At 48.1% G+C, this 25,770-nt stretch overlaps 1 protein-coding gene across 1 annotated transcript in view; it reads right to left on the bottom strand.

Moving 5' to 3' along the window:
* PLCG2 (phospholipase C gamma 2) overlaps positions 1–25,770 on the bottom strand; it is a 190,312-nt gene that overhangs the window by 29,018 nt on the left and 135,524 nt on the right. The window contains exons 16-25 of the mRNA XM_050773193.1: positions 25,205–25,294; positions 24,386–24,561; positions 22,263–22,463; positions 20,302–20,421; positions 13,099–13,279; positions 11,298–11,369; positions 8,937–9,046; positions 5,370–5,466; positions 3,924–3,990; positions 911–1,068 (exon numbers count right to left, since the gene is read on the bottom strand). Coding sequence (XP_050629150.1) covers positions 911–1,068; positions 3,924–3,990; positions 5,370–5,466; positions 8,937–9,046; positions 11,298–11,369; positions 13,099–13,279; positions 20,302–20,421; positions 22,263–22,463; positions 24,386–24,561; positions 25,205–25,294 — 1,272 coding nt within the window. The remainder of the gene's footprint in view (positions 1–910; positions 1,069–3,923; positions 3,991–5,369; positions 5,467–8,936; positions 9,047–11,297; positions 11,370–13,098; positions 13,280–20,301; positions 20,422–22,262; positions 22,464–24,385; positions 24,562–25,204; positions 25,295–25,770) is intronic.

The following is a 25,770-nucleotide window of genomic DNA, read 5'->3' as shown; positions in this document are numbered from 1 at the left end:
ACTCACTGACGCTAGCCAGAAGTCAGAAGGCACGAGAGGCCCCACAGGAAGGCTTTAATCAGCCCTTGGGGTCAAGATCTACCTTAGAAGCAAATGGGTCCATAGGAAACCCTACAATTTCTTTCCAGTTCTGCAGCCACAAGGACAGCCCTTACTCCATCATCAAACACAGGGTGGCACTTGCCCATGTCGCTCTGGTATAATGACAAGGCAGTGATTAAGTACTTTTGAGTTATGAATGTGGTTCCTCATTTTGCAGACAAGGAAACGGAGGCCCAGAGAAGTGTGGTTGCTTGCCCAGGGTCCAGCCCTGCCAGGATGCAAACTCCAGTATGCCCAACTCCTAGACCTCCTGTTCTTATCCAGAAGCTCACACCGTCCCAAAACACTTCCAGCCAGAGACTAGTACTTCAAGTAGGACAGCCCTGAAAAGGTCATTCCCATCTAGAAGGGAAGTTCCTCCACCGGAAAGAACCACGTCTCGCTGATTTGCTGTGTTCTCAGAGCCCATTCCAGGTCCAGGCAGGTGAGCTCAGTGAGCATTTTCTGTGGGGAGGATCCAGACTGCTTTATATGATACTTAGAAACTATTCAAAACGAGGAAGGCAGTAACTTCCTTGGTAAGATATGTGGGGCCGCACAGACCTCATCACTGAGCATTGCTGCACGCACTCAGCCTTCTGAAGGTTCGAACCAGACGACCAGACCCACCTTCCCAGGGCAGCTCCACTATCCCTGCCTCTCCCTAACAAGAGGTGCTCCTATTGTCTGAACCCACCTGGTCTCCTCCGCCAATTCTGAATAGCACCTGGATCTGCTCATCCTGCTGCCTGGACCCACCCACAGCCTCAGCTGAGCACCAGAGCCCTGAGAATGCAGGCCCACCTGCACCCGGTGAACAGGTGCCTACCTTGGTGTCAATCTTCCAGGTGATCTCTCGGATGCTCTGAAACCACTCGAAGAGCTCCTCCACCCTGTCTGTGGCAAACTCCACCGGAGGATCGCCCTGCTTCTTGGGCTCCAGGATAAAGACAAAGGGCTTCTGGTTTTTTCCCTGTGGGGCTTTCACTTGGGGGAGACAATAGGAAATGTCCCGATCAGCCTATTAGAGGGCCACAAAGACCAGACTGCACCCTGCCTGAGCCGTTTCTCTCATGGACCAACCGCCACTGCTATCATTACGATTAGCATTGATGGGGACGTCTACTTTCCATCGGGGTAGGTACACGTCACACACATCACTGCTCAAAGGATGTGGGGGATTCAGTAGTGTCCTCCAAAAAGATGTGTCGGGTCACCAGTACCTGTGAATGGGACCTTATAGGGTCGTTGCAGATGTACTTAGGTTAAGGATCTCAAAATGAGATCATCTTGGATTTAGGGCAATTCCAACACCCAACAAGTACGAGTATCCTTGTAAGAGAAAGGAGAGGGACACTTAAGATGCAGGGGAAAAAAAAAAATTAAAATGCATGAGAGAACCTGAAAAAAAATACCCTCTTGTCTACTTTATAGACACATGTTCATCTTGATCAAAAGAAACACTGAAAATCTTTTTGATTGACCAATTAGAAAATGCTTTTTGCACTCATCATAAATATTTTTTACAAATTACTAAAGCAATACACGTTCACTTTAAAAAGATTTAAAATATAACTAAGCAACTTGGCATTTTTACAAAATGTTTACCTACAACACATAAAATTTTATGAACTGATTGTTTCACTTAGGATATTGTGCATAATTTTCTGTGTTATGTATAATATTTTATATATAAAAAATAAATAATTTAAATGGCTTTTTCTTTTTTTGACAGGGTCGCACTCTGTCACCCAGGCTGAAGCACAGTGGTGCGATCTTGGCTCACTGCAGCCTCCACCTTCTAAGATCATGCAATCCTCCCACCTCAGCCTCCCAAGTAGCTGGGACCACAGGTGCACACCACCAAGCCTGGCTAATTTTTGTATTTTTTGTAGAGAGGGGTTTCACCTTGTTGCCCAGGGCTGGTCTCGAACTCCTGAACTCAAGCAATCCACTCGCCTTGGCCTCCCAAAGTGCTGGGATTACAGGAATGAGCCACCACACCCAGCTAAATGGCTTTACAAACAGATGCAGACACAAGGGAGAAAGCCAAGTGCAGGCAAATGTGGAGACTGAAGAATGCAGCCGCAAGCCAAAAACACCAAGGAGTCACCAGAAGCTAGGAGAGAAATGTGGCATGGCTTCTCTAGACACAGAGAAAGCATCTTACAGAGAAGAAAAGATTATGACAGGGAAACTTATCTACCAAATAGTATCAATAGCTAAGATTCCTGAGCTCTTATATTCCAGACAATATTCTAAGCATATTACACGTACTGCATCTTTTTTTTTTTTTTTTTTTTTTTTTTGTAAGATTTTGAGGTCTTGCTACATTACCCAGGCTGGTCTCAAACTCTTGAGGGCTCAAGGGATCCACCCGCCTCAGCCTCCTGAGTAGCTGGGACTACAGGCACCCTGCTTTTGCTAGGCCCATTTTACAGGAGGCAAAACTGAGGCTGATGAAGAGAAAGTAACATGTGGAAGGTCACACAGCTAGTAGTAGTAAAATTGAGGCTCAGTTCAAACCTGACTCCAAGATTGCTACTCAGAACCACTGAGCCATGTGCCTCTGCTCTGCAAATACAGGGATGGGGGAAGATGATGCAGAGAGCACCAGAAGTGGACGCAGGGGTCCCGCACCCCCCGGGCCCATAGGACCTCAGCACATGTGGTGGTCACTTAGGACCTTGATTTTCTCATCTGATAATGGGAGCAAAGACTCCCTCTCCGACCTATCCTGCTGGATCGTTGTAAAGGAAAAGCAGCAGGTAACAAATGTGGAACGTAGGCTGGGCAGGGTGGCTTATGCCTGCAATCCCAGCACTTGGGGAGGCCAAGGCAGGCAAATCACTTGAGGTCAGGAGTTAAGGCCGACATGGCAAAACCCCATCTCTACTAAAAATACAAAAATTAGCCAGGCGCAGTGGCACACACCCATAATCCCGGCTACTCAGGAGGCTGAGGCAGGAGAATTACGTGAATCCAGGAGGCAGAGGCTGCATGAGCCAAGATCACACTACTGCACTCCAGCCTAGGTGACAGAGACTCTATCGCAAAAAATAATAATAATAATTAATTAACGTGTAAAGCAGAGCACTGGTAATAGAAACACGAAGTTCCTGGGGCTGCTGTCACCTGAGTCCCAGGGAACCATGCCCATGCCTTCCCAGGGAGGGTCATGGGCTGCCCAGAACAAGGAGGCCTGCTACAGAGTCCCTTCACATGGGAGCTGCACCACACGCACTTCAAAGCAGGCAGGCTCAAGAGCCAGGAAGCCCAGCACACATGAGACCCCGGCCACCACTGGACAAGCCTGGCCTCAGGGCCACGCCTTCACGTCCCCTTGCAGCACAGTCAACATGGGCAGGCTGGGTTTCCTGGGCCCCATCAGAGCAACCAGGAAGCAGAGGTTCAAAGAGGAGAAGTGACAGGCCTGTGGTCTCATAGCAACAGAGAGGCAGAGCTGGGCTTAGAACCCGAGACTCCCAACTCCATGCCGCGTTTCGGCCAGGCTGACAGCTCAGCTTTCCTTCGAAACGCATGGGAAACACAGGCGGATCCTGAGATAGTGAGAGTGATGTTGGTAATAACGTCCGCTAACCACCATCTAGCACTTATGTACCAGACCCTGTTTTAGCATTTACAGTTTTAGCAGACATTAATAGCAGACACAGCATCATACTCACTGACCAGCCTGACCTAAATACTCAGCTACAGCCAGGGAAGGAGCTGGCATTCAAGACAAGACCCTGTGTCAGCCACATCCCGGTGTAGGGCGGGGCTGAGGTCAACCCATGGGGGATAGGGGTGGGAATCCAAGCTAAGATGATGTGTGCACGTACCGACGTTATAGGTATTGAGGTCCAATATTCCTCTGCAAAGACACCCTAAGGGATTGTCTTCAATAATCTATGAAGAAACAAGACGTAACTCACGTTAGTTGTAACGGGAATAATAAAAAGACAACCGGTTTCCAAAGCACACCGTTTAGCAGAGACACTGCCTGTGGAACTGTTTAAAATGCATTTTCATTACCAGATACGTCTACGGAGAGAGAGCTAAATAATGAAGCATGGAGCTGATAGGGACCTGGCGCGGAGAGGGTGCCAGGAGGTTAGGAGTTTCATTTTCCAATCCGTAAAAACGTGCCTTGTGAATTCTAGAACAGGTTTCACAATGCTTCCTCAGATCTGGTTTCAAAACACATCCTAGACCATTTATCTGACCTTATTACAAAATGAGACTCTTTTGCCTACTAAAGCCCAGCTCAAGAACCTTCTGTGGCTCCCCATGTCCTGTGGAAGCAACGCCCATGCTCTGTGATCTGGCTTTTAAGACTTTCAGAGCCCCCATCACCCTTTCCAGCTCTGCCTCCCATTGCACACTCGAAACATCCCAGGGTCTGGCTGAGACGAAGAATATCTTGGGCTTAGGAGAGGTGGCAGAACCAGGCATCCACTCATTGCCTGCACCACCCCAACCCCCAGCCCCTGCACCAGACAAATATTGATGCTCAGGTAAGGGCAGCGCAGTATACAGTCGCAGCAAGGGCTTCACGTCTCTGCCTCAGCCCAAGCACACAGAACACAACCACATTCCCACTGCCACACCTTTGCTTAGACTGTACCTCCCACTTGGAACTCCCTTCTGCCAGTCTCTTGCTGTTGAACTCTAACTTGACTTTTAAGGCTCAAATACTCCTTCCTCCAGGAAGCCTTCCAAGATTGCCCTACCTCCCTTAGAAAATAAACACCTGGGGCTCTAACGGGATCTTAAAGTCCTCATTACAAAGAAGTCATCCTTGCTGCAGCACCGGCATGCTGCATGTGGCTGCTCTCTAAACAAGAGGCGGCAAGGGAACCACCACCAGGTTTACAAAGTCACCAGGAAGGCCTCATCTCACCTTCTGGTTAGACCCGCTTGCTTACTCAACCCGAGCACGTTCTCAATGTCTGGCTGCCCAACATACATGTGTTTCATTTGCAAGTTGCTTAAGCAAAGGACAAATTCCCCATTTGGCCACTTTCACTCCAGTGGGAATTCTCCTGCATATTCAAACCCTTCCAAGCCCAGCACAACCTGATTAAATCACGGCCGGTTTGTCACAGCAACTCACCCGCAACAACTCAATCTCAATTTCCCTATCACTCTGCCTTTCCTGATCCAGAGCTCCACAGAGACCACAAGCAGCACATGGAAAAATTCAACCACCGAGATGGCACAGATCCCTGAAAAACTGGACCCGCAGATCCCTTCTTCCTGCAACAGCATCAAAGAGGGAGACTCACCTGCTTTTCCAGCTCCTCGACATCTGCCGTTGAGATGTCCTCGACGTAGTTGGATGGGAAGTACTGCTGGATCCTGGTTCCATAGTCTCCTTTCCACCTGGATAAGAAGAGAGAACATGGGGGGCTGTCAGCAGGTGGCATGCATTCCCCACTACTGCTTATTAGCCCCCAACCGCTGGCTTGATTCTGATGGTGACAGGCAGCAAGTGGCCAGGTGACCAGTGTCACTATCTGTGACAACGGAGCATTTCAAAGGCAACTTCTTTTTTTTTAATTACCAATGAGTTATTGGGGTCTGATTTCCCTCCTCATCACATGATCTTAATGTTTGATCAAAGATACCCCAAGTCAGAAGTTTCAGTGCTTTAAGTGGAAGTCAGAGACCATACAAGACAAAAGTTCACCCCCATTTCAGAGAGGTTGTGAATTTAGAGAGAAGGTGGTTCTGGAGGCAGACAGGCTGGAATGAAATTCCAGCTCTCCCACTGACTGTGGAGGCTTTCTGTGCCTCCGACTATCCATCTGCAAAATGGGCAAATGCGAGTGCTTCCCTCAGAGCGTTTTATTGGGACTCTAAATTAACAAAAGCTGAGTGCTTGGGACAGCGCCTGCCTAGTGCACAGTAAATACTCAATAGTGTTAGCTCTTATTATTATTCAGCTAAAACACTGTTCTCTATCTTTATAATGACACTAACAACACGGGACATAATCCATCTATGAATGTTCCTGGACCCCACCAGACGGAGAGCACCTGTAAGATTGATTCCTCCCGGCAAGTCCATGCCCAGACACGCAAACCCCCTCCCTTCAACCTGTCCATCTCTTGAGCCACTTTCTGTAGCCAGGGACTCTCCAAAATGCACCTCTGACCACGCCACATGATGGCTCCCCAGGTCCTCTGGAATCCAGCCCAGACTCTTCAACATGGCAACCACAGCACAGCATAGTGTGACCCCCGGACTCCCAGACGTCACCTCCTAACTCTCCATGACATTTGCTCCAGATGACTCATCGTCCCCATCATGCCCCTGCCACGCTGCCTGGCTTCCATGCCTTGGCCCATGCCCTTGGTACCCAGTTTCCCCCCACTAATTTAAGACTCAGGTTGGGCATTTCCTCTCCCAGGGAGTCTTCCCTGACTGCCCCCTAGGCTGAGCACTCTTCCTCTGTGGTCCCCTGGCATCCTGTCCCCACAGTCATCCGAGCAGCCACACCTTATACTTAACGTATAATTACCTGTTATTATCTTCCCCACTATATGAGATCTTTCTGGATCTTTGTTTGTTTGTTTTGTTTTGTTTTTGAGACAGAGTCTCACTCTTACCACCCAGGCTGGTGTGCATGGCATGATCTCGGCTCACTGCAACCTTCGCCTCCCGGGTTCAAGCCTCAGCCTCCCAAGTAGCTGGGATGACAGGCACGCGCCACCACGTCTGGCTAATTTTTGTATTTTTAGAAGAGACAGGGTTTCACCATGTTGGCCAAGCTGGTCTCAAACTCCTGACCTCAAGTGATCCGCCCGCCTTGGCCTCCCAAAGTGCTGGGATTACAGGCATGAGCCACTGTACCCGGCTGACCTTTCTGGATCTTAATCAAGTCTGTGCTCCATCGTGGTGGGAAGAAATTAACAATTTTTTGGTCTGAATAAGCAGAGTGAGGACTGATGCTACCAATTCACCTAGCAGAGACACAGGACCACGGGTTATAAGCACTTTTCACGCCCTCTGCACCATTTCTCCAGACCCACTTCTGGCAAGGGCTGGCTGTATTTACAGCGATCATATATACCATCTATCCAGGACTGAGCACTTTACGTTCCCTTCACTCAAGGAGCATCTTGGTTCAGACAACAACTGTTTGGTCCCCTAGCTACAGGGGAACCAGTTTGGGAGTATGCAAAAAAGGCCGTTTCACACAGGCAGCCCCCTGTACCACTACTGCCATCAGAGACAGAAATGACCACAGCCGCTGGGCGGTTTGCCCACACTCCCTTGCCAAACAAACTTCTGCCAGTCTCTTAAGACGAGACTTCAAAATTCAGAGAACTGCCTATCAGAGTCATAGAAAGGCATGAAGCCGTCTCACACAGAATGGAAAACTGTGATTTGGAGTAGTCAGCTGGGCTCCACCCACAACTCCAAAAATGACAGTCACCCACCCAGTGAGCACCAGGATGTTGACCAAGGCAGGGACAGGAGCACAATGAGGGAAAGCCAGTGTGCCTGGAAGAGACCTCAACTCTGTGCCACTTTGAGTGGAGGGACTTGGGCAAAGCCAAGCCTCTGAACTGGGATAAGCAGATGGACAACACTGTGGGGGCCTCCAAGGGGAAGCAGCAGGGGCTGCAGTAGCGACTGCGATGTCAGCAAGGCCAAACAGGGCAGGTCTACGCCCCTACTCCAGCTCAACAGATAACTTGGCTGCATCTTTGGTTCTGGGGAATCTAGGTATGAATTGGTTTGCAAATTTTAAGAAAAAGTTTGACAATCCCTGGATTAAGGCACCTTGCAAGAGGACAGGGAAGGACTTAGCAGATGAATGGGGTTAAGAGTGTAGGCTCTGGGGGGGGTTCAAATTTCAGCCTGCTATGTGGCCCTAGGAAAGTGACTACTTCTCAAGGCTTCAAGTTTCCTCATCTGTAAAATGCAGGTAACAACAGAACCAACCTTTTACAGTCATCATGTGGATTAACTGAGTTATTTCAAATGATGTGAGTTATTTCAAATGTGCTTAAAACAGTGCTTGACACACATAGAAGCACTCCATGCATGCTGCTATTCAGATTTCTAAGCCAGGTCTAGTTATCTTGTGGGAGGCAGAAATGCCAGTCTCTGAGGTACTTAAACCAGTGCTCACCGGTTTAATATGAGCGAGTTCTTACTGCTCTCAGACAGAAGTCACCCCACAAAACCACTTGCCCAGAAACCTATCGGTGGGCAGCAAATTTTTCTTCCAAGGTTAGAAAGCGAAGTGGTACTAAACCCTAGCATACCCAGGTACCTTTGCCCTAAAGACGTATTGTCTTCAATTCAGGATGTGGCCATTGCATACAGCACAGGACTATGGAATAGCATAAGAATTTGAATTGGAAATAACACACAGTCTTGTGTACTGTAAAGCGCCTGCACTATTTAGTATTTAGTATTTATTTTTGTGACTTGGAAAGTCTCATTCGCCGCATTTTTAAAGTGGGGATCATCATAGTCCTGATCACAGGGAGTAATGAAGATTTGGTTGAAGATTTGGTTAGACAATGCATGAAACCAATTAGCAGACTGCTTGCCACTTAGTAACACTTCAATAAATGGTAGCTGCTGTTGTAATTATAATAATATACAATATATGATATGATATGTTGATAACTGTTAATACTGTTGTTTGTCCATTTTCTCAAATGGAGCATGCACCAAGCCACCTTCCTAAAAAGGGACTTAACACAAGAGGTCAAAGCCAGCCCAGGATGACAGACAAAGGGGGTCAGACTTGGCCAGCACCTGAGTCTCATCACCAAGAAAGGACAAGTCAAGCCCCCGTGCCAAGCAGCCCAGCCTCTATTCAGCCTTACCAGCCCCCGGGCTCCTTGGAGACATTGTGGATGAGGGCACCACGGCAGAAGCTCAGCTCATCGCTTCGCTTGGCTTTGTAGTCATACAGAGCTTTCACGGTTCTCTGAGGCTTTCAGGGAAAACAAGAAGGAAAAGGTCAGGCCAGGGACAGGAGGGGAGGGAGGCGGCTGCGTTCCCAGGCACCATTTAGTTCTTCTCACTGAGGAGCAGGTGGCTTCAGGCCAAGGTTACAAAGTCACCTGCTGGAGAGGGACTGGCATTGCGAAGAATCCAAGACCCTAAAAAGTCACTAAGGAGTGAAGGAGAACTGACCTAGTCAGAACCAAGGGTACCTGGGTTGAGGTTAAGGGTTAGGGGTTAGGAGTTAGGGTTTAGCTGGGGTTAGGGTTAGAGTTCAGGCTTAGAGTTGGGGTTAGAGGTTAGGGTTTAAGGTTAGGCTTAGGGTTAGGGTGGGAGTGACCCTCTATTGTAGTGACACCATATTGCTCAATTTCCTCAACAAAGAAAGGATATGCCTTTTAGATTAAGCCAAGACTGTCATCACAGTGCCTGTGCTCAGCAAGCCTCCCAGAAGTTTAAGGGCAACCCCATTCTTCCTGCCTGTCCTGAGGGCCTCACTGCTCTTTTCCTGTAGGTCAACAATCCCCTATCTACACTCCTGCCGGACCTTGACATTTTGTAAGAGTCACTGAGCTTCTCCTCCATGAAATTCATCAAAAAGTGGTCTCTGTTCACAGATCTAAGATAGAACTTCCGTGGTATAGAAATTTTCTGCAATGAATTTGTTTTCATGCCTTTTGCCTGGTGGGCATAAATGAACACCCAGATGGCAAGCAAATATTAGTGGGAAAAGCTGTGAAATTGTCAAATCTATTTAAATCAGTGGCTTCCTTCTCCTCGCACCCGAAGGAAATGGGAATTTCACAGGGAACCCAATAAAACTTTTCCTCAGAACACAGGCTATGGAGTCAGATATGTAGGTTCAAATCATTGCTCTGCCTTTGAATAATAATATAAGTTTGAGTCTCTCTGATCCTCAGTTCCCCCATCTGTGAAATGGGAATTAAATTTTTATCTATTTCACAGGGTTGTTACGACTATTACATACGATCATATGTATAATGATAAAACTGACAACAGCTTGCAATTCTTAAGTGCTAACTCTAGTATAGTGAAAGCATTGTTCCAAGCCTTAAGGTATCTCCTTTAATCCTTACAACAGCCATAACAGGTAGGTAGTTATATGATTATGCCCATTTTACAGATGAGAATACTGAGATGCAGAGAGAGACAGTAACTTGCCCCACATCAACCAGCTGTTTTAAGTGGCTCAGCCCAGAACTGGATCCATCAATGTGAGTGAGTGCCATAGTTCATGATGTTTCATAAGAAGCAGTGTGGGTTCTAGAAGCCCTGCCACGGGGATCTGCAGCTGGAGGCCAGAGGCTAGGCAGAGCCCTCGCCTTTCTCTCCCCTCCCTGCACACAGAGCAGCCTCTACCTGCGTATCCTGCTTCAAGGATGGATATGAGGACCGGAGCCGGTCTCCAGGGCCACAGGAAGGAACACTCATTGGTTAGAGAGGTGACTGTTCTCATCACCAAAACATCCTTCACTTCTAACAAAAGTTTTTGCTACTAAGGTCTCTTAATGCATTTCACACACAGCTCAGTTTGCCCACAACTTTTCAAGATTTCATTTCTTTCTGAAACAGATCTGCATTGGCCAAGGATTATAAATTTTTAAAAAAGAAAGTCATCGCTAGATTTCAACAGAGCCCACAAGCAGGGGCCCTTCCTAAGCGAGCATTGTACACTGATCGTGTGCCACATGACCCCCAAACAGAAAATTCGCAGTTTTGAGCCGGCAGTTCTTCCTGTGCCGGCTCAAACTAAATTTCAGATGAAACCATGGCAAGGAGGAGCCAAGGGCTAAAAGTAAAATCCATCCCTACACCTGCATGAAATTACACAACAGTGTCAGGGTGGGAACATGAGATAGCAGTTGCACTGCAAGAAGGTCAGCGAACCAAATGGAATTTATAAACACTGCGGACTCCGTCAGCGAGCAAAAAACATTTGAAAGACTTTTAATTAGAAGCATTTGGCCCAAAGGTGGTTCGTCAAACCTCAGAATTTTATCAAAACACTGTTGCATTTGGATGGAATTCTATTAACATTTTCCCTGACACTAGACTTCATATTGTCAATCATCCTTTCTTCTCAAAAAAAAGAGAAAAAATTATTTTAGCCAGGTTTTCCAAAGTCTTCCCTTGCCCGTTATAACTGCCAGGGGAAGAAGATGGAATCCACATCAGCCTCGTGACTCAGAAATCGTGTGAATTGGAGGTTCGGCACTTACCATGGACGGATTGATTTCACTGGGATCCACATACATTCTGCTGACGTCGTAGAGGGAGTTTATATCTCTTTCCTGGAAAAAAAGAAAGAAAGAAATAGAATAATCCATGCTCCTCGAATAGCCCTTACATATAACAAGTGTTCTAGGCTTCCTTATGGTTAGCTATCCTTTGATAGAGGAGTTGAAACCTCACAGAATTTTCTTATGGCCCATGAGTAGACACAGCAAGAAGCTATAAAGAAGGTCCCCAGACTTGGAAACTAACCCAAAATCAGAAAGGCCCTGCCCTGGCCTGCAGCATGCCAGGCATTGTGTTCCTTTGTAAAAGCACAAATCCTAAGATCCAGTGGTGTGCTGGAGCGACCTCCTGGCTCACAAAAGCCCACTGCATACATCACTTCGTGACTCCACATTCCAGGTTCAACCACAGCACATCAACAACTTGAAACTGACCACTGACCACCATGGAAGTATTTACACCATGGAAATTGGCAAATGCTACAAACCAGTCCCTTCCCCTGCCCCGCTCAGAGCTGTTTGAACATTTACTAGCACACCACTGCCAAGATCCACCCCCACCACCTCTCTGTTCCTCTCTAACTCTCCTTTCTGTTCCCCATGTCACTTTAGGGCTTGTGGTGTGGCCCCTCCTCTGCCTAGAGCCACCCCTTCATTCACTTCTCCCAAGAGCTCATTCACTGCTGTCTTCCATGTTTCAGCCCACATTTCTTCCCTTTTAAGGTGGCCTTCCCTGATCTCCACTCCCACAGCCTAAGGTAGTGTCCACCCCTTTTCACACCATCCTGTTTATTATATTTCATGCTACCTGAAAACATCTTAATTGTGTATATTGTCTGTCTCTCCTCTCCAGAACCTAAATTTCCCAAAGCAGATTTTGTTCCACAGTACTCCCAGTATCTAGAACAGTTCTTGGCACATGGTCAGAATGCCATACATCTCTTTTCAATAAATTAATGATCTATGTGGTAGGAATGGAGACACAGTAATCACATCAGGTCTCTCCTGAACCCAGAACTCTCCAGTGACTCAGAGAAAAAGCCAGGGCCTTACAATGGCCTATGCGCCCCTGCATGATAAGTCACCTGTGAACCCCCGTCCTTACTTAGCTCTACCCCGACTTGGGCTCACTTCATTCCAGCCATGCTGACTTCCTCTTAGTGCCTCCTGGCAGGCTTCTACCTCAGGACCTTTGCACATGCTGTCCTCGCTTCCTCCAGAAGATACCCACATGGCTCAATCCTTTTCAGTGAGATCTTCCTATACCACCCTCTGAAAACTGTGGCCCCTTCTCCATCACTCTGTATCCCTTTATCCACCAGCCCAGTGTTTTTCTCCTTAGTGCTCATCACCACCTGGAACATGCTATGGATATTTTAAATATCATTTGTTGCATCTCCCCAACACTACACTATAAGCAGCACAACACTACACTAGAAGCAGGACAACACTACACTAGAAGCAGGACAACACTACACTAGAAGCAGCACAACACTACACTAGAAGCAGCACAACACTACACTAGAAGCAGGACAACACTACACTAGAAGCAGGACAACACTACACTAGAAGCAGCACAACACTACACTAGAAGCAGCACAACACTACACTAGAAGCAGCACAAGGGCAGGGTCTTTGTCTATTGTGTTCAATTTGTATCCCCAGGACCTACAGCAGTATCAGACACCTGGTGAATACTCAGAGGTTTGCTGAATTCGTGAACAGATGAGGTACAACCTCAGACAAGAAATCGCACCAAATCATAAGGCAGTCCACCACCTACCATGTTGTAGCGCTCCAGGAGCTCGGGGGTCACGGGGTAGCGCAGTCTCATCTTTCGGTAGAGTGAATGCTTCTCGTAGTAACTGACGAGCTCCACCAGGCTCTCAAAATAGGCGGAGGTCCCCAGCACAAAGTGCCGGCCATCCCGGTTGATTCGACAATGCTTCACCTTGCCCCTAGCCCTGGAGGGGGAAGAACACAGGGTTGACATGCCAAGATCCTGGTGGCCAACCAATTTTTATACAAACCTCACTGATTAGATACAACCTAGTTATCCAGCCTTAGAGAAGTGGGTAAATAAACAGGGTATAGTCCTCCTATGGAATACAAGACAATTAGAAAACAATGGTGTGGGTATTTTCAAAACAGATCTAGAAGAATCTGTGTCTCAGAAGAAATATTGCCGAGTGACTCAACAGCTCCTCTTACCTCCCCTCCTCCCCAACTACAGGACTTGACTTTAGGAGCATCCTAGGGAACTAGGTCAAGAGTAGGCCATGTCTGGCCCACCACCTGCTTTTATAAATAAAGCTTTATTGAAACACAGCCACAGTTCATTTGTTTATACATCGTCTGGGGCTGTTTTCACACTGTAACAGCAGAGTTGCGTAGCTGCAACAGAGACCATATGGCCTGCAAAAACTAAAATATTCACTCTGTGGTCCTTCACAGAAAATGTTTGCAATCCCTCCCATCAAAATTATTAAATCTTGTCTTCAGTGACTCAACTAGTAAAAACAGTGACTTTTTTTTCAAAAAAGAAGTAAGTCTTTCATTCCTTCATCTGTTTGAAACATGAAGCAGAAAAAAATCCAAACAGAAGAGCCTGCTTGGTTTTATTAGCTTTTATCAAGACAGAAACATCTGGAAACATATTTTTGACCCTAAGTTTACAGCGAAGAGGGTCTTTTCTAAAACATCTACCCCAAATAGCCAAAGCAATTTTGAGCAAAAAATAACAAAGCTGGACATGTAACACTATCTTACTTCAAAATATACTACAAAGCTACAGTAATAAAAATAGCATGACAGGCCGGGTGTGGTGTTTCACACCTGTAATCCCAGCACTTTGGGAGGCCAATGTGGGCGGATCACGAGGTCAGGAGATCGAGACCATCCTGGCTAAAATGGTGAAACCCCCTCTCTACTAAAAATACAAAAAAATTAACCGGGTGTGGTGGCGGGCGCCTGTAGTCCCAGCTACTTGGGAGGCTGAGGCAGGAGAATGGCATGAATCTGGGAGGCGGAGCTTGCAGTGAGCCGAGATCCCACCACTACACTCCAGCCTGGGTGATAGAGCGAGACTCCGTCTCAAAAAAAAAAAAAAAATAGCATGACAGTGGCATAAAAACAGACACACAGACCAGTGGAACAGAACAGAGAACCGAAAACCAAGAAATAAATCCATGCATTTACAGTCAACTGATCTTCAATAAAGATGTCTAGAACCCACCAGGGGGAAAGGACAGTCTGTTAAATAAGTAGGGTTGGGAAACCTAGATTTAAAAAATTTAAAAGAATTTCAAAAGAAATTCCTATATAGGAATAACAAAGATTTCAAAAGAAGAAAATTAGACCTTTATCTCACACCATAAACAAAAAAAACAGCTCAAAATGGATTACAGACTTAAACATAAGACCTGAAACTGTAAAACTACTAGAAAAAAACAGAGAAGAAAACCTCCATAACATTGATCTGGGCAATCATTTTTCAGATATGACCCCAAAAGCACAGGCAACAAAAATTGAAAGTGGACAAATGGGATTATATCAAACTAAGAGGCTTCTGCATAGCCAAGGAAAGAATCAACAGAGTAAAGAAACAACCTACAGAATGGAAAAAACATCTGCAAACTGAACATCTGGTAAGCAGTCAATATCGAAAATATATAAGGAAGTCAAACAGCTCAACAGTAAGAAAATAAATGACCCAATTTAAAAATGGACAAAGGCCAGGCGTGGTAGCTCACACACACCTGTAATTCCAGCACTTTGGGAGGCCAAGGCAGGCAGATCACTTGAGGTCAGGAGTTCGAGACCAGCCTGACCAACATGATGAAACCCTGTCTTTACTAAAAATACAAAAATTAGCTGGGCATCGTGGCAGGTGCCTGTAATCCCAGCCACTCTGGAGGCTGAGGCATGAGAATCACTTGAACCCAGGAGGCGGCGGTTGCACTGAGCTGAGATCATGCCACTGTACTCCAGCCTGGATGACAGAGTGAGACTCTGTCTCAAAAGAAAGGACCAAAGGATCTGAATAGGTATTTCTCAAAAGAAGATACATAAATGGCCAACGGTTACATAAAAAACATTCAACATCACTAATCAGAGAAATGCAAATTAAAACCACAATGAGATGTCACCTCACACCTGTCAGCATGGCTGTTAGCTAAAGGAGAAGTGCTGGTGGGGATGTGGAGAAAAAGGGACACCGCACCTGGTGGGTGGGACTGTAAATTAGCATAGCCACTATGGAAAACAGTACAGAGGTTCCTCAAAAAATTAAAAATGGAACACCGTGGGATCCAGCAATCCCACTTCTGGGTATACATCGGATGGAAAGGAAATCAGAAAAGAGAAAGCTGCACTCCCATGTTCATAGCACCATTCACCATAGCCAAGGTGCAGAATCAGCCTGCCCATCAACAGATAAATGGATAAAGAAAATGTGGTACATTTACATAATGGAATACCATTCAGCTTCAAAAAAGAAGGAAAGCCTGTCATTTGCAACAACATGGATGAACCTGGAGGACACTGTGCTGTGTGAAATAAGCCAGGCACAGAAAAACAAATACCACATGATCTCATATGTGAAACCTAAAAAGATTTAAACTCACGGAAGTGGAGAGTAGAATGGTGGTTACCAGGGTCTGGGGCAGGGGGAGGTAGGGAGTGTTGGGGTTATGTTGGTCAAAGGGTACGAAATTTCAGTTAGACAAGAGGAGTAAGTTCAAGAGATCTATGGGACAGCATAGGAACTATAGTCAATAACAAAGTCCGGGCCGGGCATGGTGGCTCCCACCTGTAATCCCAGCACTTTGGGAGGCCAAGAAGGGTGGACGACCTGAGGGCAGGAGTTCAATACCAGCCTGGCCAACATGGTGAAACCCCGTCTTTACTAAAAACACAAAAATTAGCCAGGCATGGTGGTGCATGCCTGTAATCCCAGCTACTCAGGAGCCTGAGGCAGGAGAATCGCTTGAACCCAGGAGGCAGGGGTTGCAGTGAGCCAAGATCATGCCGCTGCACTCCAGACTGGGTGACAGAGCAAGACTCCATCTCAAAAACAAACAAAAAAAAAGTCCTGTATTCTTGAAAATTGCTGAGGGTAGACTTTAAGTCTCATCACACACTAAAGAAATGGTTAATTATGTGTGATAGTGCATATGTTATTATCTCAATTTAGCCATTTCACCACGTATACATATTTCAAAACACTATGTTGTACATGATACATATATGCAGCTTTTATTTGCCAATTAAATAAATTAGGAAAAGCATCTAGGTGCATGGTTTCTATGGGCATACTACTCATTTAACAATTTTGCATAGCAGGGAAAAAATCAAGACAAGACATTTTTTGCACTATAGAGAGACTTTTTATTGTTTTCAAATATTTATTTCTTTTTTAAAAAGGATTTCCAGTGTTTTGAAAAATACATATATATTCCTTTAAGCCATTTCTTCAAAAAGGCCTGTGAAAACAAAACGCTAGAAGACTTCTGATTCAGGGGTTTATTTGCAGTGATATTTTATTAAATATTTATTCCTTCTAAAAACCAGAGGAAAGAAAAGAAACACTGCTGAGTAGAAAAGCTGCAGAATGATCCCATTTGTATTTTTCAAAAATAGAACAAAAATACCCACACACAAAATGGCACCATATATTTTCCATAGGCACAGACATGCATAAACACGTATTTATTTTTTAAATGTCTGAATGGACACACCAACTAGCAAACTGTGCTTTCTACCAGGATATCTCTACTGAGATTAGAAGGACCACAGGGGGCTTTAGCCTTCAGGGTAATGTCTTAATTTTTTATAGAGAGAATATATTCCTGCAATATTCATGTAATTAAAAATTAACTTTACAACTTTTTATAAGAGCTTCTCAGGGCAGGGGGGCTCTGGGGTACCGAGGTAGAGAGCCGAGGTCAGGTTCCGGCTCCTTCCACAGGGAACCCCTAAGCCTCAGTTTCCCGATCCACAGCATCAGGGATCCACAACCCCTGTCTCATGGGAGCATTAGGATCGTCGTCTATTAGGTGATTCGGGGTAAGCCCTCGGCACTGTGTCTGGCACTCAGGCAGGACTCAGTTAAGTGAATGGTTTGGAAAACGTAACTGAAATCAACCCACAACTAACTTCCCTGGGAGAAAAAGAGAATCAAAAGGGGAGATGGGAACAGGGCTGGAATACGAGTTGCATCTCCCAACCTCCTGGAGCATGGATGCCACAGCCACGGCCTGAGGTCTCAGCTTCACTGAGAAACCCCTCATCCTGCCCAAGAGATGCCTTCCACCAATCACAACCAGGCAACAACTCAGCACTTCCTTTGAGGATTTGAAAGCAGGTGTTTCTCCTCTCCTGGGGAAATCTATCCAGAAGTTTAGTACACATCCCCAGAGCCCAGAACAGTGCCTGGCACAGGAGAGGTACTTTACAAATATGCAGAGGGCAAGGAGGAGAAGTTCCTCCAGACCTGTGTTCCCCCACTGCCTGGTCCAAATTCCCCATCCGTTCCCCTGGAGGGCCCCTACTCACCCTCCACCACCCTGCCTGACCAATCCCTCCGTAGCACTCACCACAAAATATTACACTGATTTCCTTATGTGCTCAAACGTCCTCAGTGCTTCTCAGTGAAGGACAGTGACACTTCACCCCAAACCCTGACCACAGAGGGTTTGAAAAAGTGTATGTCCCGGGGCAGGGATGAGGGTGGTATTTTTTATTGTTACAATGACTTAGGGTCCCAGATAGACATGCAGTGGGTGGAAACCAGGGAATTTCAACATCCCAGCACAACAGGATCAGTCCTCACACCCCTCCTCTTTGAGAAACACTGTGGGGACACAGCTTCCATGACAGTGGGCGGTGGGGGAGGTGGGGAGCTGCCATCCTTGCTGATTGATTCATTGAGCCAGCATTCACCAGCCACCAACTACATCCCAGCCAATGTTACATAAGCAGGAACAGATCAAAAACAAATACTTGGAGTGAGGCAATGTCTCATCCCTGCCAGACCATTAGCCTGAGAGAGCAACGGCTGGGCTGTTTTTATCACTCCTGCGTTTCTGGAGCCCAGCACAGGGCCCGGCACACGGTAGGTGTTCACCGAACATCTATTAACTCCTAAAAAGTAAAAACTTCCATTCTCAAGACACCTCCAATCTCACGGGGAAGACAGGCTCACGAACTGAATGGGTCATGTATGTAAACCAGGCAATCAACCTGAGGACCCACCCAACCTCTTCATCCACGTGGTCCCATTGAAGTGACCCCAGCCCCATCCCCAGACGGCCCGTCAGAATCATGCCACCTGGCTCAGGGAAGGGGCCATCCTTTCTGCCAGACACTGTCCTGGCAGCCCAAGGTACCGCCACCTGAGACAGAAGCCGATGGAGAGTAATGCCAGCATGCACACACAGGTGGCATCCCGACCATCGTCAGGCGAGGCCCCGACCCGGGTGTGTCAGAGCTGTCTCACCCCTTGAGTACCTCAGTTTCAGCCGGTTGAGTTTAGTTGCCATCACTTGCACAGTATGACAGCACAGTGGGAGTGCCAACGCCCCACCTGGGGCCTGGCGCACAGCAGGCCTTCAATCCATGCACAGCGGACTGAACACACCTCCTCCCTATCCTGGCTGAGGAGGCACCACCAAGAGGTTTGGGGGAAAGAGCAAAGGGCAGAAGCACCAATGCTGAGAAGCCCAGGTCGCCCTCTTGGGAACGCAGAGTACAGAAGAGCCATGCTGGCGGGAGGCTGCCCTCTGGCTGGAGCCAGCACACAGTAGGTCCTCAGTAAACTGCAGTGATAATGACCGTCACCACGGTGCCCAGGGAGGTGGCTCAGGCACAGTGGTGCAGGCAAGGAGGAAGGGAAATCCAAACGCCCAGGGGGCAGCCTGGCAGGGTCGCCAGGGGACGGGACCAGGGCACAGGGAATGGGGAGAGGAGTGGGCAGGGGCAAACCACACACCCCACAGCAGCCGCCATGTAGCCAGAACCACTGCGCCCATGTGAAACACAGGCCCACAGTGTTCACTGCCTCCCATTTTTCACAAGAAGCAATCTCTGGGTTTTTCAGTGAAATTTCTCAGTTTTTCCCACCAGTGTACAAAGGACGCTCGCAGGCCTGATTTGGCCCCCAAGCCTCTGGCTGGAGACTCTGGAGTGAAGAGCTTAGACTGAAGACGAATAGGCCTGCATCTGAACCTCAGTTGACTATGAGGCTGTGTGACTCCAGGCAGGTCACTTAACCTCTCTGGGCCTGTTTCCTCCCTTGTAATAACTAGACCTCCCTCTCACAGGCTGTAGCAAAGGTTTCAATCAGATGAGGCCTCAAAGGCAGCCCAGTGTCTAGAACACAGTTAGGAACTCAACATATGGCAGACGGTTACCACCATAAGAATATGCAGGGAAACCCTGGTGCTGGGGAGACGGAGGGACAGTGTGCTACACGGAGTCTGAGTCATTCCTCCACTCCTTGTCATTAGTGAAAGTGGGGGAATCTGGTGTTTTGGGGTAAAATTAGAGAACCACAGGCCTAGAGGTGGTTGGGCAGCAGCTGCAGATGGGAGGAAACAGATCTATATCATAGGCCTAGGTTGTCTGGGTTCGAATCCCACCTCCACCACTTACTGGCTGCCTGCTTCAGCAAGTTACTTAATCTTGCTGTGCCTCAGTTTCCTCCTCTGAGAAATACAGATCATGGTCATGTTACTGGAAGCCAAAGTGAGTTACTACAGGGCATCCTGCCTGGAGAACGCAGACTGTGCCTGGCACACTGGAGCACACATTCTCGCAGCGGCTTTTGCTGTGATTGTTGTTGTTGTCGCTGATGCTCGGGGTGGGGTGGGGGGATTCATGGGGGGACACTGCAGGTGAGCCCACACCTGAAATTCCCCTTTGTCTCTCCGCACCTGCCCTTGCCAAGCCCCTCTGGAGGGCGTGTGCCTCCCACCCTTGCACCCACCTGAAGGTGATGGCGTAGGAGTCGCTTCCCTCTCGCTTCCGGATCAGGAAGGCTCCGTCCCGGGGGATCCTCATCAGCATGTCCTCTGCCTCTCCGCGGCTCAGGCTCTCATAGTACCACCTGCAGCACAGGGCCAGGGAAAACAACCAGGTGAGTGGCCTCCAGGCCGTCAGTGGGCCACCCGCAGAGGGCAAGAAAACGGTGCCAGTGACACCTGGAACCTGGCCCTGGAAATGACCATGGAAATCACACAGTGGGCTTCCCCAGCCAAAAACACCTCAGAAAATAGCAATTTGTACAAAGAACAGTGGGAGACCCTGTGGATCTGTTTCAAGCCCAAAATAATACACTGGGCCAGGCACAGTGGTTCACACCTGAAATCCCAGCACTTTGGGAGGCTGAGGCAGGAGAATCACTTGGGGTCAGGAGTTTGAGACCAGCCTGGCCAATACAATGAGACCCCATCTCTATAAAAAAATAAAACAGACTGGGCACAGTGGCTTATGCCTGTAATCCCAGCACTTTGGGAGGCCAAGGCAGGCGGATCGCTTGAAGCCAGGAGTTTGAGACCAGCCTGACCAACATGGTGAAACCCCATCTCTACTAAAAATACAAAAATTGGGCCAGGCGCAGTGGCTCACGCCTGTAATCCCAGCACTTTGGGAGGCCAAGGCAGGTGGATCATGAGGTCAGGAGACTGAGATCATCCTGGTTAACAAGGTGAAACCCCGTCTCAACTAAAAATACAAAAAAGTAGCCAGGCATGGTGGCGTGCACCTGTAGTCCCAGCTACTCGGGAGGCTGACGCAGGAGAATCACTTGAACCCAGGAGGCGGAGGTTGCAGTGAGCCGAGATCATGCCACTGCACTCCAGCCTGGGTGGCAGAACGAGACTGTCTCAAAAAAAAAAAAATATATTAGCCAGGCCCAGTGGCATGAGCCTATTGTCCCATCTACTCAGGAGGCTGAGGCACAAGAATCTCTTGAACCTGGGAGGCAGAGGTTGCAGTGAGCTGAGATCGTGCCGTTGCACTCCAGCCTGGGAGACAGAGCAAGACCCGGTCTCAACATAAATTAATTAATTAGTTGGGCACAGTGGCACACACCTGTAGTCCCAAATAGAAGGCTGAGGTGGGAGGATCACTTGAGCCCAGGAGCTCGAGGCTGCTGTGAGCCCTGATTGTTCCGCTGCACTCCAGCCTGGGCAACAGAGCAACACCCAGTCTCAAAAAACTGATTTCTCTTCATCCACCCAAGCAGCCCAAAGCTGAAAAGCCAGGTGTCTAAGGAGGCACAGTTATTACCACGTGTCTCCGAAAACTGAAGATAGCACAGCAGGAGTTTCACAGGATTTTGGGTAGTTTTCGGGTTATTTCTTAAGATAAGAAATAGCAAGTTTTAAGAGGCAATCCATAGGAAAATTTGGCAGAAAAAGTGGGGGGAAAAAAAAAAGTTGCTATAAGTAATACGGCCTCCTCGGAAATGTACATGTTAGCAGCTTTCTGCCTAAAAATGTTTTCTTTATTCCCGGGATTTGTTGACCCTTCGCAAGGCCTACCTTGATACTCATTTCACTAGAAAAAAAATCAAAGGGAGACTTTTACCATCATTGTTTTCTTGTTCATTTTCAGAACAAACAGTAAGGAGCTCTGAAAGGTAGGAGGATATCCTGAGCCAGAATGACCCTCTGAAAATCAAAGCCCAAATCGTCGGGGCTATGAAGACAAAGTAGAAGAAAGGGAAAGGAGAAAAGAGAGGGGAGGAAACAAAGAAAAGAGAAAAGGACACAGCTCATGGTGCCAGGAATTTGGAAACCCGCCACCTCGGCAATTTTGAGACCCCGATGGGCCCGGGCGAGGGTGTCCTGGGGTCTGGCCTGGCTGAACCACTAGGCCAGCTTCTCTGCCTGGAGAAGCTAACCCGACCACCGCCTGCCTCCTGCTCCACTCTCAGACACGTACGGCTTGGACTCGTGGGGGTTGGGGTTGGGCACAGGGTCCGTGAGCCGCAGCTCGAACTCGGCGCAGCGCAGGTGCGTCTCGCGGTAGTGCTGGATGAGGGCGTAGATGCTGCTGAAGGTGAGGTTGTCAGTCAGGTAGTACTTTAGGGTTCCACCTTCCATGGTGGAACGGATCCGGCAGTGCTGCACCCGGCCTGACCGCCTGTGGGGAGAGGACACCATCAGGGCTGGGAGAACACAGGCCAGGCCACTGTGGCAGCCAGGGCCTCCAAGGCGGGGACATCACATATGGCCACACAACCTTCCCTCTGCTCCTAGAACAGACACAGGAGGCTGGGTGCAGTGGCTCACACTTGTAATCACAACACTTTGGGAGGCCGAGGCGCATGGATCGCCTGAGGTCAGGAGTTCGAGACCAGCCTGGCCAACACATTGAAATCTCTACTCTACTAAAAATACAAAAATTAGCTCGGCATGGTGGTGCATGCCTGTGATCCCAAGTACTTGGGAGGCTGAGGCAGGAGAATCACTTGTACCCAGGAGGTGGAGGTTGCAGTGAGCCGAGATTGCGCCACTGCACCCCAGCCTGGGTGACGGAAAGAGATTCCATCTCAAAAAAAAAACAAAAAAACAAAAAAACGGATGCAGGGCCTTAGCATAGGCTAGACCCTCAGCCTGGATTCTAGAACAGTCTACCTACTTTCCACACCCCACCCCACCCCTATCCCCCTCTTATCTATATAACTGCTTCTCTAGAGCCAGGATGCCTGGATTCAAATCCCAGCCCTGCCACATATGAGCTAAGTGTCTTGGAGTAGGTCACCCGTCCTGAACCATGGTGTATTACTACCCTAGCGGTCTGACAGGGATGATAACGGTGTCCACCTCCAAGAGGCATCCTGAAGAGCAAACGAGACCACACACACGAGGTGTCTGGAATACTGCCCGGCACATGGTAAGCATCATTTAGGTGTCCAGTATTGTTTGCATGTTATTAGTATTCTAATTTTCAGCCAGGTGCAATGGCTTACAGCTGTAATCCTAGTGCTTTAGGAGGCCGAGGCCAGAGGATTGCTTAAGCTGAGTTCAAAACCAGCCTGGGCAATGTAGTGAGACTCCAGCTCTACAAAAAGTTTAAAAATTACCCAGGTGTCGTGGCATGTGCCCGTAGTCCCAGCTACTTAAATGGCTGAGATAGGATTGCTTGAGCCAGGAGTTCGAGGCTGCAGTGAACCGAGATCGAACCATTGTACTACAGCCTAGGCGACAGAGCAAGACCCTATCACAATTTTTTTTAAGTGACAGATTTATAATTTCCCTCTTTCAGGTCTCATCTTCTTTCAGGAAGGTTGTCCAGACCATTCCCCACATCGTGGCATCAGCGCCTTCTCTCACAGACTTTCATAAATCCCAACTCACATTAAACCCCCCCAATAAAGGGAGCGACGTCCCTTTATCTTGCCTTGTTTCACTGCGCTCATCACAACTATACTTGCATATCATCTGAGTGACTACTTTTTCATTGCCCATCTCCTTCGAAAGACGCTAATGTCCAGGAGGACAAAGACATTGTCTGGCGTAAGTACCGTGCCTAGCACAGAGCATGCCCTCAAGAAGTATCTTTTAATGCACTGAGACATGGATAAGTGAGTGGATGAATGAATGCACAAGCTCATCACAGCCTATGACGGCTTCAAAAGGACAGCTATAGCGTCCCCCTTTTACGGCGGAGACGGAGATGCTAGAAGGCTGTCTGAATCATCCAGAGCTGCAGGACCCACTCCAGGGCCAGGACGGGGGGAAGTGAGTGAGGCCACATCATCTAAGTGTAGGGTCAGATCTTGTCTTTGTCTAAAATGTTCGTATTTTGTTCATCACAGACTTTTTTGCATTACTTTTGATTTTTTAAAAGACTGCCCTGAAATTTCATTAATCTGGATTAGTGTGCCCAGGTGAGTCACACCCACCTCACTCTTGTCCCAGCCTAGAAGAGCGTGACAAATGAAACCTGGGATTCAGGTCCCAGCCTGCCCAATTCCTGCCTGAGCTAGAACCACTTGCCACCCTGCCTCATCCGGCCGGCGTGGAGGAGAAGGCTGGTGCTCCCTGGGTCGGGGGCATTACCAGAAGGACAGGGTGTAGTCATTGGGGAAGGTCTCGCTCTCCCGAACCAGGAAGGTGCCGTCCTTGCCCCCCGTCTCCATGCAGTATTCCTGCAGCAACTTCTCGGCACTCGTCCTCTTCTCCACCTTCTTGTGGAACCATTTCTCCCCAAAATGTAGCTCTGTAGGGGGTATATCCTGGGCCGCAAAGAGAGGAGGGGTTTCTGAAAGCCTTGGACCAAACCCCAGCATCGCTAGACAGGTCCTTCTGCCTCACCCTGACCCAGGGCACCAGATAGCATAGAGAGGCCAGTCTCAGCTGCTCCCCACCCGAAGGGGTCTGGCAAAACAGTACCCACTACCCTCCTCCGCCTGCCTCCCACTCCTGAGAGCCCTCATTTATGGTGGCCTCCTGGCATCCTGAGACATGGAGTGAGGGGTTCCTAGCATAGCCCTCCATTCTGTTCTATGGGAAGTCTGAGAGCCATGATGCCCTAGGGGCTGCAGAAGTAAACAGCGGGAAAGATGACCACAGCTGGAGGAGAGGGCAACAGGAAAGCCTGGGACCAAGCCAGGGCACCGGCCTCCATCTAAGGCCAATCAGGCCCTTTAGAGAGCAGGAAAGCATCTTGAACCTCACTGGTTAAAGCACCTGCAGCAGCCAGCCAATCAGAGACAAGCCAACCAGGCCATGGTACCCAGAGTAGCAGCAGCTTCTTCAGCTGAGCATCCTCTTGCCAGCTGAAGCCAGAGAAGCCACATGGGAAGGAGGTCCCGAGGGCTGGCTGGTCCTTGGGGGCCCCTGGGGACCTCCTCCCTATGTGGCTAGGGTGCCCCCTACCTGGGGCACTTCCTCCTCCGTAGTCTGTTCAATGTCATCACTGAAGGACAGCTTGGCGTCAGCAATGGCGCAGTAGTGCCGAGTCCATTTCTAGAAAGTGAAACGGGTATTAGTGCCCCCCAAGGCCTCTACCTCATCGACTCTGGAGCCCAGGAGCCCTGCAGGGCGTCACCCCAGCATCTACTGTGGATTTGCTTTTCCCAGTTTCATAGACATTTATGGTGACTTCTCTGAATTCAATTCTCTTCAAGGCATTTATTTTTTAAAACACTGATGCGTTTTGAGCTTCTTTTAGTATTTGAGCTTCTTTTTGGACTTTTTAAATCCATGTGTCTAAGGTAGGTACAACTCCTCATCATTTTCTTTTCTATTTCATCTACCTTTTGAGACTATCAGGATTTTCTGTCCAGTTTGTCTAGAGATCTTACCTTCAATATTCACTTGTCGCTTAATGACTTTTTTTTTTTAAACTGGTGAAATTTAGTCTCTGGTTTCACTGTAAAGTACCAGTGTTAAGTTCTTAGTTTTGGTCACTGTTTTATTGTCATGCATGATGTTAATGTGAG

The sequence above is a fragment of the Macaca thibetana genome, chromosome 20 (assembly GCF_024542745.1).
Source record: "Macaca thibetana thibetana isolate TM-01 chromosome 20, ASM2454274v1, whole genome shotgun sequence".
Classification (NCBI taxonomy): domain Eukaryota; kingdom Metazoa; phylum Chordata; class Mammalia; order Primates; family Cercopithecidae; genus Macaca; species Macaca thibetana.
Note: the sequence above shows the minus strand (reverse complement) of the source record. Positions and strands in the feature narration are given on the sequence as shown.